General features: G+C 29.9%; 1 protein-coding gene across 32 annotated transcripts in view; it reads left to right on the top strand.

Moving 5' to 3' along the window:
* The first annotated feature begins 5,736 nt into the window (after positions 1-5,736).
* Mhc (myosin heavy chain) overlaps positions 5,737-13,485 on the top strand; it is a 38,593-nt gene continuing 30,844 nt past the window's right edge. For 21 of the 32 annotated variants that reach the window (XM_074126450.1, XM_074126441.1, XM_074126447.1 and 18 more), the window contains exons 1-9: positions 6,485-6,503; positions 8,274-8,541; positions 9,858-10,001; positions 10,625-10,781; positions 11,693-11,720; positions 11,838-11,943; positions 12,038-12,130; positions 12,223-12,286; positions 12,370-12,468. In XM_074126450.1, coding sequence (XP_073982551.1) covers positions 8,323-8,541; positions 9,858-10,001; positions 10,625-10,781; positions 11,693-11,720; positions 11,838-11,943; positions 12,038-12,130; positions 12,223-12,286; positions 12,370-12,468 — 910 coding nt within the window. In that variant the 5' untranslated portion in view covers positions 6,485-6,503; positions 8,274-8,322. Of the gene's footprint in view, positions 5,800-6,482; positions 6,504-8,273; positions 8,542-9,635; positions 9,780-9,857; positions 10,002-10,624; positions 10,782-11,692; positions 11,721-11,837; positions 11,944-12,037; positions 12,131-12,222; positions 12,287-12,369; positions 12,469-13,485 lie in introns of those variants that run through there. The other 11 variants (XM_074126455.1, XM_074126452.1, XM_074126453.1 and 8 more) reach the window with 5 other exon arrangements.

Raw genomic sequence — 13,485 nt, 5'->3', positions numbered from 1 at the left:
GTACATGAAATTTTAGGCCAGAGTCTTCCACTTCTTTATTTTTTAGCTTAATTCGTCATTAATTTTAAACAGATGCTCAGTCTCTGTTACGCATTTTTTCGCCATATTTTTAGAGTCATTTGAAAATTTAATATTTTCAATTGTAATTTTACTAATCAATAAACAATTTGTTTTGCCAAAACATTTTACCTTCCAGATCATTAACTCACTTTTAAACTGGTCTCGAAGAAAAGGTTATTATACCAGTAAATATGTTCCCAATGACTTCTTCCTCAGTCATCGCAAAGCAATAAATGCCACATCACTAAAACGGTCAAATTTTTGTTTCATATTTTATTCTAATGTGGATGGTAAAATATTTTTAAGCTTCCATACTCTATCGAAGGCCTGCTGTACATCAAGGAAAGCACCCCAAACAACATTCTTTCTTTTCAAGAGAAGATGCAATTATGTCCACAACTCGATGACATTGCTGAATAGTAGAGTGGTGACGTCTAAATCCAAACTGATGATCTGGGATCACTTTAGAGTTTTCGAGGATAGGGAAGATTTGTTTGAGAAGAAGTTTTTCGAAAAATTTTCCTAGTACTGGTAATAAACTAATTGGACGGTAAGACGAAGGATGTTGATGAGGTTTTTTAGGTTTTGGGATAGGACGGATTATGGAGTACTTCCACAAGACGGGGTTAGAAAGCCAGATAAAAACTTTTGACAGGTTTGAACCCTGCTTTAAAGAACTAGCACACTCTAAACTTGCTGATCGTTTAGTGATATTGAAGCTTTGTTATTAGAAGTGAAATTCACTACATTTAACTGTTGACATCACCCTTTAAAGTAGGAGAATTCCAAACCGGTAAAAATAAGAAAAAAAAACAGGAAAAAGGTCTACTAATTACCAGTTCTACAAACCTAAACATATTTTCAACAATCCAAAGATTCTGAAAGAATCTGCTTCGTTCAACCAACAGTCAGCTTTCAGTTTCGTAAATTCATGCTTCAAGTAATGATAAGAATTAATAATCGACAATGATTTTCTCTTATCTTTCTTTTTGAACTAATTTCATCCTTCTCGTTTCAAATCTCATTTTATTAATGGACGTTGGCTCTATTTACTGTTTTGATCCACTAAAACATTAGGAAATACTTGATAACAGAAACTTAGTGCAAGGAAATATCGTTCTTCTAACAATACTTCAAGACTACAACGATATCCAGAAACCTTAAGAATTCTAACAGATTGAGATTGCAGGAAAGAGATTAATATCTGATTAATATCTCCACGCGGAGATTCTGGTTTAATATTTCACCTAATTTCCTTAACTTTCTTGACAGAGGAGCTGTGTGTATGTAACGAGAGAGAGAATACAGTTCGGAGACTGGCTGTGCATTGAAAAAAAGATACAAAATAAAATTTAAGCACATCATGAACGTAGTTTAGATAGGTCCTGGCATCGATCAGAAATAATTAAAACTAAAAATAAAATCGAATAAAGTGATACAGGCTACCCTTGGCAGCTTTTGACTTTTAAAATGTATAGCGGTATATATAACTTACTTTTGACTATCTATTGTAACATTTTATTGCCAAAAATGTAAATTTATTACTTATTTAGCAAAGGCAAAAAATATTACTTCGTCTAGATAATTGTTTGGATGAAAACCATTGATTTTTATACGTTCACATTTTTTTTTTAGTAGTTTATACGAAAGGCAATGAACTAAAAGCTAAAATTGGTTCTACCCGCATCAAAGGCATACCAAGATTTGTACAGGTGAATTGCCTTAACCCCCTAAATGTAGTTTCTTTCAAAGCCCCTAATGGCTATTAAAACTCTCAGTTTACTCAGCTAGGGTTCTTTTTGTCAAAGAACATGAACTGAAAAGAAGAGTGGACATCCGAGGTGAGCAAAAGGTTCTTCTGGTTCTTCGTGAACTAAAAAAAAACTCGTAAGAGTGCCAACAAACTCGACTTTCTCTTGTCACAATCGTAAGACTCTTAATTCGCCACTTTCAGCTAATTTTGAATGTACAGTTATATAATCTATCTTGTTGCCATAAATTACACTTCAAGTATGAATAGTTATGCTAATTCCTCTTCTTCTCATGTTACAAACATCTAAAACATTGAAAAATTAATTTCTTTCAGAAAAATATTTCAAAAGAAAGAAAATGGGTTTGTGGTATAGTTGCTGTTATCATCATTTCATACAGATTACTACGACGAAAAGTTAATCTGGTTATCCGATTTTATCTGCAAATATTGAATTCTAGATTTTTTAATTAAAATGCTTCAAAATCCTTAGATTTACCACAAACTTTTGTATATTTTTATTCTCAGTAAGTAGAGAGTGTTATAAAGAGAAAATTTTAATGGTACAGAGGGGAGTTAATTAAATGCTTTGATAATTAAAAATTCTTGTTGTAAGTGCATTTAAACAATACAATTTCAACAATCAACCTTTGTCTTCCTCGCTGAACCTCACTGATCACAGTTATAAGCTAAATTTTCTTCAAAATAATTAGATCATTGAACTATCCTTCAGCGTCATTTGTCTAAGATTTTACTTACTAAGCAGTAGCCATTTAGAATTTCGACAATTTTATCTCACTTAAAAGTTATTATTTAATAATAACTTTTAATTGTAAATTTTTATAAATTAATACCATTTTATATCATTTATTTACTAAATACTCTTTTTTTTTTATATCTATCTAATAATAATCTTGTTCGATGAGTCATTCATAAAATTTGTTTGTGCCAAGATTATTAAGTGAAACGTTCTTTAACTTGTGAATAATTTTTATAATTAAATAATATTAAATAGAGAAGTCCCTTATAAATTTATACATGTGCAGGAAACTCTATTAATACTACAAGATTGAGTGATGTATAACATTTTTAGAGGAATAGTTATGAAATTTATCTTGCATTAAAAGTGTCGGAGGTGATGTTGGACAAATTATGTAAATATGTAATCTTTTCTTTCAATATTCAAATCTACAAATCCTAAATCGCTAAAAGGTGGTTGACTTTACAAATTCTTCCTTCTCTAAAGCGTTCTTCTACATTGAAAAATAAATACTGCAGGCTCAACAAAACTGAATAAATGAGTCACAAAACAATTTGTATCCCAAATTGATAAAAAATTGAAAAATTTAAAAAACTATTAAACGATTAAATTAGTTTTCGCACGAAATTAGTAACTAATCTGTATTTATAATTTATCGTCTGTGTCTAAACTCAATTAATCGGTAGCAATAGGATTTAAATATGTCAGCCAAATTCCAAATTTGAAGCACATTTAGTTTACTTTTAACTGTTAAAGTGCCACTTTCTACATATATTTTTCAATTTTTGGCGGTTTCATCGAAAGTGATCCCAATTATTGTCTTTTCAAACTTTGTAATTAATTATCTAATATTTATTTATTAAAATTTATAATTTAAAGTAAAGAAATCGCCTAATTTTTCAGGAAGGGCGTAACGTCCAACTATTGATAAGGTGTCGTGGACAGATCAACAGTTGGTGTACTCCTTGATCTGAATAGGCATCAGTTAGGTTTTTTGTTTTTAAGTTAAGTATGTTTTAGATTTAATTAGTTCTCAGCATTATAGCCAGAACAGAGAATTTAATTTTGAGTTGAGGGATATTTCTTTAATTAGTGAGTAATATGCCACTCTAATATTTGAGATGGATTATAAAATTAAGATCGATTAAAGTTGAACCATACATCTTCAAAGAATACCATCGCGGTTTGTACTTCTTCTTTGTAAACTTAGCGAAGTCATTTTGCTTGAGACTAGCCCTGTATTAGCTGTTTATATACTGAAATATTAGAAACAAAAAATTTTATCAACACAGTAAAATCTAGAACTTTTAAATGGCAAAAACAGAATTTTATTGTTAAATTATTATACGTCTGTCCATGGTTGTAGAGAGTTAGTCGTCAAAGAATTCCAGTGCTAATGTAATTTCTTCCTTTTATTTATATTTATCATCACCATCTTCATTCTTTAATACTTTTTAAGGCAACTGCCTTATACACAGAGTTTTTTAAATCGATCTTTTGTTATATTTATGTAATTTATAGTTTTTATTATTATTAATGAAATTGTTTTTGTCACTTGTAGGCACTACTCAGTGACAGCAGTATATATCCAAACTTTGGCAGTGCTTAGGTTGTTGTATTTATGTTTTTGTTCCTTATGAATGATAATAAAGTCTCGCAGAGTACTAAAACGCCACTGTCCATGCAAATGTCTTCCATAAAGAATCAACTTCAGCCAGAGTTTGAAATTTTAATGAAGTTCCATCACTAGAAAGAATCTCGCCTAGATTTCAAGGTAAACATCGTTCAAGAACCAACTGTGATACTGAAAAGAAAATTTATGTACCTACATTGGTAATTGCAAATTATTGAGTGAATATTATTGTATCAAAGAATAAAGGTCTGCTTTACCCACAAAACACACGTGATAGGCGTGATTAGTATAACTTGACGCCTTACTATCTAATTTACATTTCTCTTGACTTCATGGTAATAGCAGGAATTAAATTAGATAGTAAAATTCCAAATTTGATGTAGGTACTTTGGTAGATCTCGGTTAAATTTAACTTTTCTGATGAGATTTATTAGTTTTTAGGTAATAATTGAGGGAGGGAATAGTGCTCTAAAAAGATTGAGAACTACTCTAAAAACAGGTTTCCAGACAAAATGTTTTGTTTTATATTTAATTGAAAGTAATTTAATACTTTTTATTTTTTAAAGATGGTGCAGTGAGCACACACGTTTAATAAGAAACATATTTTAAAGAATCGTGAGTGCCATTTTCAAGAGAATTTTTTTAAAAAAAACTCGAACAATTCATTAACATAGCACATCAGTTTGGAAAAATCTTGTCGCACTCCTCGTGGCATTTTGTCGAAATATCGTTTCGCGATTTTCGGTTTTTGAATTAACTTGACTTACAAACAAACATACATACACAAACCTGTTCCGCAATCAGGGAAACTTAAAACGTGTTGCTTGTGAAAAACCTAAAATAAAGAACTGCGCGTTCTTCTCTAACGAAGAGTATATTATAAACGATTCTATTCTGGAAAGTTATTTTTAAATTCGAGAGCAATATCGAACTGTCCGAAAAGTTTTTCTATTCCAAATAATAATATAAAACAAATGAATTTTGAAATAAAATTTTAAAAGAGTATTTTATATATTCTTGTAAAAAAAAAGCACTTTTTAAAATAATCCTTATAACACAAACGTATTTAAAAAAAAGGGTGTTTATTAGTGATAGCGGTATCACTAAACATGTGCAGTTTAATTTTTGCGCTGTCCATTTAATTTTTCAACTTCACTGGTATTCAAAGATGTTCTTTGAGAAGGCATTTAATTAAATTTTGTAATTTTAATAGAATAATTTAGGAAAAAAAATGCAACATGATAAATGTTTTGTACTATAATTTGGTACTAAAAATATTTCAAGAAATAAAAATTACTGTAAAATCTACAACTTTGGAAATCAAGTAATGGATTTTAATCTACTGTTTGTGGTTAAAAAATTTGTTTAAAAAAAAAATTTAATGATTTTGAGATCCACACAAACCTTATCAGAGAAGGTAGCAAACTGTTTGCCTGGGTTCCCCCACGAGCTAAAAATGGTGTGGGCAAATTCTGGCCGCCGTTAGGTCCCTATCCTGGGGTTTAGCCAATGGGAATGTTCGTTAGTGTGGAGGATCACGTTGCACGGGTTTATATTGGGCGGATAGGCTGGTCGCCCGTCACTATTCTCCTGCAAGTAAGTGTGTTCGTTACTTGTGAAAATTTATTATTTCTATTTAAATATATTTCATTTTAATTTTTCTTTAATTTTTTTAAAATATTTTTATTTTTTGTTTTTCTTTGATATTTTTTTATTTTTATTTTTTGATAAGCCGTCTGCTGATTTTCCAACTATCGGCTAGAAGAGTGTTTTCTTAATTTGTATTTAATTATATAATTTTATTTTTTTTTAAATTTTGACACGTGTATCAGTGGATTTCCATTAAATTTTTTACTTTCTCAATTTATAATTTAAGAATTTGTTTATTGGGATTACCAATCAACGCACATCTCCTGATCACTTGAAACGCACATACATCAAAAATTATCAGGTTATCCGGGTACAGTTTTATTTTATTTTTTGTTCATTCAATTTTACATTTTGACAAACTAATTGTTTGTGACACCAGGGTATAACAGTGTCGGTGAGTAAGTTCTTTATTTATGATTAAAAGACTGGAAAAATAAAAAAAAAGAAATTAGTAAAATTATAGAAGTCCATTTTAATTGTTTTTGTCGATTGACAAACCATTAATGTTAGCAAAAGGTGACCCATTTACTGAACACCCAGTAGAGGGGATACCTATTTCTATTCTTGAACTGTTAGCAACCTGGGGCCTTCAGCATCCCAGTCTCATCTTGCAGGCTCTTACATCCGTTGTTTTACTTAAGCCCTAATAGGTAATAATAGAAAATTACTTTTTTTTTTAATCATCCCTGACATTCTTTCTATAATTAAAAAGATTAATTTAAATTATTTAAATACAAGATTCATCTTTCTTTGACTATCTTTTAATTAATCAAAGACTTTTGAAATTTCTTTTTAACTTAAAATGATTATTTTGAATTGAGTTCCATTTAGGTATTTTGTTTTACAAATTTTAAAACCGACATAAATTTTTAATGAGATCTTTAACTTTTTTTTGTTAGTTTGTTTTCGTTTTTTAAAATTTTATCAAAGGAAATAAATTAGATAAAAAATTTAATCCTGATTTGAGGAGTAGGCTGACCAGATCCTGATTAGTTTTTCATGTATGTGTTTGTTAATTTCCCACAATTTTTCAAGTTATAATTTTATATTAAATTTTTGTTTTTAAATTGGAATCGGCTTTCACCATTCAGCTAGCGGCGTCGATTTGTTATTTATTTCGTTTTTATACTTTAATTTAATACTTTTAAATTAGAGTCTAATTTTCGATAATTAATTTAGATTAATTAATTTTAATTATTTTTAAAATTACAAAGTTTATTGGTAAATGAGTTTTTATTATTATTATCATCTTTTGAATGAATTCATTTGATAGTTTTTGTATTAAACCTAAGCAGCTAAGAATATCTTTCCGCTAGATTCCTTTCGCCCGGTTATATTTGCAGCGTATCGCTCGCAGTGTTTCTCTCAGCTCATATAAAGTCACAATGGACTATTCTATAAATAGTTCGTATCGGTGATCCTGGGTAACTTGCTTCCGTCCTCCATAAGGAGAGTTTCTTCGGTGGCCAGAGTAGAGGGGTGGGGGGAGTTTGTTGGCGGCAAAAATTATTTTAAATATAATTGGCTTATGTAGAAGATATAATAAACGTGAAAATCTAAATTAATAATAAACATTTCCTAGTAGGAGTGGGTAAAAAATGATTTCGTCTGTGGAAATTTCGTTTTTTTTTTTTTTTAAATTTAACGTTTGAAGAAGTAACTGAAATTAGGTTTGGGCCTTTTAGATGCTTGAATAACTTGTCAGTAACATTAGTTACTATTTAATTTGGCAGTAACTGATGGTTGTATTAAAATAGGCACAATATTAAAAGGATTTTTAAACAATTATCTAAAAATAAAATGAGTAAAAATATCTCTACCTCTTTCATTTAGAAAATATTTGAAAAATAATTAAAATTATAAATTTTTTACAATTTAATTAGTTAATTCAACTCTGATCTCTCTCTCTCTCGCTCCTTTTTAGATATTAACGCATTTAATGAAACAGATTGTATTATTTAACTTAAAATTTGCTTAAAATTAAACAAATTTTTTAAACCTAATTAGTGAACCCAGCTCTGATTTCAATCTCTCTTTTTTTTCTTCTTTTTAACTTACGGACCATTCCAGAGGAGCTATTTTTGGTATGTGACGTCATGCACCATTTTTTGTGCCAGATATTCTTAACGTATATAAAAAAAAAAGAGAGTAATGTTAGTGGTTCCCGTTTTAACAGAAAAATTTATATTTTTAGTTTTAAATTTTTTAAAAAACCACATTTTTTAATGTTCTCCTCCAATTTTTCGATATTTAAGAAGTTATTATTCTGCTGAATCTTTTGTTGTTTTTTTTTTATAATATCAATAATATATAAATTTTGAAATTTGATTCGCCCGAATTTTACTAATAAACTTTGTATTAAAATGAGCAAGGCGAATGTAAACTGATAATTATATTGCTTTTTTTTTTTTTTATTACAGGAAGGGCTATTTTTAATCTCTGCAGCCCGGTTGCAAGGACAGACAAACAATGGCGACAAAAGGTCCCGCAGGGATGCAGTCAGGGGGTGATGATCCCGATCCAACCCCATATCTATTTGTCTCATTGGAGCAAAAACGTTTAGATCAAACTAAACCTTACGATGCTAAGAAGGCTTGCTGGGTCCCTGACGAGGCTGAAGGTTTCCTTCAGGGTGAAATCAAAGGCACAAAAGGAGATATTGTCACCGTATCACTTCCAAATGGCGAGGTAATGTATATTTTAAATTAAATTATTAGCCCTCAACCTTCTTAGAAGGGGAGGTTTCATCTATTAGACTTAGAGGGAAGGCACAATAAGCCTCTTGTGGCTGCGGTGCCGTGGGGCATAGGTCCCGTCCCGCCCTTTAAAATCTAAAAAAAAAAAAAATTAACTTATTTATTTGGTAAAGAGAAAAGTGGCGTAAATCAGAAAAATCAATAAATAAACAAAATCTGAAAGAAAAAATGTAATTAATTAAGAGATAAAGTTTATTAGCACTATTATCAAACAAATAAAATATTTTTTGAAAGGAAACACAAGTATTGTATCTTTGAACAACGGTTTTTCAGGGCTAAAAGTTGAAAAAAATGCGAAATGTAGATAAGTATTCAATATTTCTTTCACAAGAAATTAAAAACAATTTCTAAAATTTAAAAAAAAAATCGTTTACTATATTTACTAAAATATTTAATTAATTACATATTTGCTATCGTGCTTTGATGGTTAATTTCTTGACAGAGAGTTTAAGATAACAATTCTAAAGCAAATTTCCAATAGGTTTGTTCGCTTGTGATTTTCTGATGTGATATATTCTTTTATTCTTTTATTTCCTTTTTTTTAAACAAAAAACGGATCAATGTCCAATTTACAGAAACAACAATAATAACATAAATAATATAAATAGTTCTCAGTCTATAATTTAGGTTTATAATTAGGCTTTAGCATTTTATTTTACCTTTTAGAGGTTATTATAAAGATTTATACAATACAAATAGTTCAAAGAAATAGTTCACTTCTGGCTTTATTTAGAAAATTTTGTATATCTGTGCCAAAGAAATATAAGTTAAAATGATTGACTGTCCACATCATACGAAAGATAGGGGAGTAAAAAACGTAATTATGTTTGCAGTACGGTACATTCTACGGAGAAGATTGTCGTGTAGTATGGGATGAGATATTAAAAGAAATTAGAAATTATCTTTTAGTGGTTTTGGAGGAAAACAACATTTAAATTTCAGCCTGTTCTTAATTTAATGGATTATTTCCTTTTTCAAAATCATGGTTCCAAAGTTCTAACATTTGTTTGCTACTGTAATGAGCAGGAGAAATCCTTCAAGAAGGAACAGGTGTTTCAAGTAAACCCGCCAAAATTTGAGAAAGTTGAAGATATGGCTGATTTAACCTATCTCAATGACGCCTCTGTCCTCTACAACCTTAAACAGAGATATTACCACAGATTGATTTACGTAAGTTAAATTTTAATTTGAACAGTAAAAATTTAACTAATCTTTTTTTTTTTTTTTTTTGTCTTTACATATCCACAGACAAAGGATTTCAAGAAAGATCTTGTCGGCCAAGTGAACCCACCCAAGTTCGAAAAGTGCGAGGACATGTCCAATTTGACTTATCTCAATGACGCGTCTGTCTTGTATAACCTTAAGCAGAGATACTATTTTAAGCTAATTTACGTAAGTCTAAGAAAATAAGGTGGAAATGAAGGCATGGACACAACCCCTGCATTTTGGATGTAGCCTGCCCAAGTGACTAGCGAGGCTATGCATTTTTTCCTTTTTTTTTTGTTTTTGTTTTACCTTTTTACACCTTTACTGTCTTTTCCTTTTGTTTTCATCCTTGGAAAAAGTTTTAGAAAAGTGTACCAGGACGTACACCTTCTATGCAAACATGTTAAAAGAAAAACAAAAAAACGTAAATAGATCCTTATTTTCTAAGTGGATGGCTCAGAAAATTGTTTGAAATATGTCTCCTTAAATGTTTATCACCAAAAACTTGTTTTCTCTCTCTTCGCCTCAGAAAGAGTTTTAACCATTTATTTTTTTTTATTACATTTTGTTTTTTTAGCAAGATATTTGGATGCTCACAACGCTGCATGTCCTTTTTATTTCTTAGAGATGTTTCCATGTTTAGCGTAGTTTTCTCGGTATGATATGCTCTAGAGAAAATACTTCATTTTTAATTTTGTATGAATTCTATCTCCATTAGAATGCACGAACATTTATATTTTTAAAGATAATGTTTAACAAGTTGATCTTTATTTAGAATACATTTTTTGATTGAATTAATCTAATTACAGACATATTCCGGCCTTTTCTGTGTGGCTATCAATCCTTATAAGAGATTCCCTGTGTACACCATGCGTTGCGCCAAACTGTACAGAGGTAAAAGGAGAAACGAAGTACCACCGCACATTTTCGCTATCTCTGACGGAGCTTACGTAAACATGCTTACAAGTGAGTTATGACTGTGTTTTGTTTAGTAAGAATCAAGTAAAGTCCTTAATCTAAGTTATTCATTCATTCTAAACTCACATCAATTATATAAGATTGGATTTGCTTCCAAATGAAAGACAAACATTCACTTCACATTATTCTTAAGATTTCTTTTTTTCATTTCATTTTTTTTTCTTTTAACCATTCGTGTTTATTCTTGTTCAACTTGCCTAATCGCGTATGGTTGCTTAGACTAATGCAAATTATTTCCTTTTACTGTTCAGCTGTTTAATATAGAATATAAAAGAATGAAATCATCGCTTTTTATTTAAAAAATAATTTGAATTGCCGATGCTCTAAAAAGAAGAGTGAGTGGACTTAAGGAAAGATTGAATTTCTTTTTGAAATATCCAAAAAAAGCTTCAATAAGTGATTAAATAATTTTGTTTTCCTTCAATTTTCATATTATTCGTCCATATAACCTTTTGAAAAAAGGTGATGCAGAAAATGAGAATATATGACGACGCTGTACGTCTCATATCAGCGTATATTACGCTCATTTGTTTGGGCATAGATAGTTTTTACTGATGTTGCGGCAGTACTTTATCTTACCATACCAAAGATGAAAGTATTGCAGCAGAATATACGTATTCCCGATTTGGGTTTTTAGCGGAAATATCTGTTTCTTATCCGCGGAGTACAAAACAGTATATACTTCTTTGTTACTCTTCTTTGTTGATTTCTGGTTACCCATTTAGTTATCATTTTTATCTATGCAGGCTCTTAGTCATAAGGTACTTTCCGTTTCACAGACTTACTTTTCATGAACGCATGTTTCATTAATTTTAACATTTTACGTACATAATTTATTTGATATACCTGTAAAATATATCAAACAACATTTTAATTATTTTTCTTATTTTTCTTTGCAGATAAGGAGAATCAGTCTATGTTGATCACGTAAGTAATTATTGCACACTTTAAAAATAAAATAAACTTCTTGGGAAATGTATTACTTTTAGCTACATTTTGCTTTTGTCTCCTGTAGAAGTAATAAACACGTTTTTCTTACTATAGAGGTGAATCTGGTGCCGGAAAGACTGAAAATACGAAGAAGGTAATTGCTTACTTCGCTACTGTTGGTGCCAGTACAAAGAAAGAAGACGCTGGTGTAGAAAAGAAGGTAAAATACTATTAATCCTAGTGGAAAGTGGAGTAAATCTTTATTTAATGTATGAAAAATCGCTTATAATGTATATTTTCTGTTTGCTGTGTAGGGAACTCTAGAAGATCAAGTCGTCCAAACTAACCCTGTACTGGAAGCTTTTGGTAACGCTAAAACCGTGAGAAATGACAACTCCTCTCGTTTCGTAAGTCATTAAAAAGTGTTTAAACTTGTATAGAATTATGTGTTAATAAATCATTTTACTGATCTAGCAAAATATTTTTGTTACTTGTTTAGGGTAAATTCATCCGTATTCACTTTGGCCCATCTGGTAAACTGGCTGGTGCTGATATTGAAACATGTGAGTTAAATGTTTTCCTATTAGTAACGTGATAAATGACTTTATTAAAATTATAATACCTATTAATAAATTGATGAATTCAGATCTGCTGGAGAAGGCTCGTGTAATCTCCCAACAAACTCTTGAGAGATCTTACCACATTTTCTACCAAATTATGTCAGGCGCTGTGAAGACTCTCAAACGTAAGTGATGATAATTTATTAAATTATGTCCATTTCCAAACATGAAATCTTGCTAGATTTGTTTAAAAAAATTCTTGTTAAACTTGAAAGTTTATTATCAAATAACAGTTCTAGATCTTATTCGTTCTTTTTTTTCAAATATTATTGAATTGTGTTAAATAAATACTTTAGTAATCTGATGGACGCTCGGTTGCTTTATTAGAAACATTATTAAGAGACCAACAAGACGTTTCAACTTAAGTTGGTGCCAATATTGGCAACCTTGACTAAAAGTAAAATTTTACAGCTTCACTGAAGAAACAAAACAAAACAAAAATTATTGTACATAGTACAAAAATAATTGGCATCATAATTAGAATCCGAAAAAATACCAATTAAATGGTAATCGTGTAAATGTGGAGAAACGTTCGTCTTAAATGAAACTCAAATTTAAGTTCGATCAGGATTTCGTTTAACGTAAATTCCAAAAGAGAATATTATTCTCAACTGTAAATTCAGATTAGAATGTGCATGAACGATTTCATCTCCTGGGAGGAATAAGAAATGCAATTAAATGAACTTCTTTCAAATAATAGCTGACGCATAAGGGAGGTTTGAGCTTGAACAGTGGTAGCAAAATCCATTTTTTAGATATGATTTTTCTTCTAACTTGGAATTCTATACAAAAAATTATTATTGTGATAGACGACGATAAGACGAAGATTCTAATTAGAGGCACGGTGATGGACAATCCTTTCAGATCATATTAAAATGATTTCTCCCAAACCTTGTTTACAATAGGTTCTGAAGCTACTTTTTAATTGTAAATATTTGTTAACTTTAAAAATTATATATGATGTAGATTAGCATTTTATCTCATATTAAACTGAAAATTATGATCATGTCTGAGAACAAATTGAAATTTTATGTCAGAATAAATTAAGGAAAACAGAGACAGGTAAAAAGAGAGCTGAATTTTAGTGTATATGTGTTTTGTTTTTAATGTTGTCTTTCTTTTTCAGCTAGAAATCTTTTGAT

This window comes from Rhodnius prolixus, unplaced genomic scaffold (assembly GCF_049639745.1).
Source record: "Rhodnius prolixus isolate KJV_2025 unplaced genomic scaffold, Rpr scaffold_3, whole genome shotgun sequence".
In the NCBI taxonomy this organism is placed as follows: domain Eukaryota; kingdom Metazoa; phylum Arthropoda; class Insecta; order Hemiptera; family Reduviidae; genus Rhodnius; species Rhodnius prolixus.
Note: the sequence above shows the minus strand (reverse complement) of the source record. Positions and strands in the feature narration are given on the sequence as shown.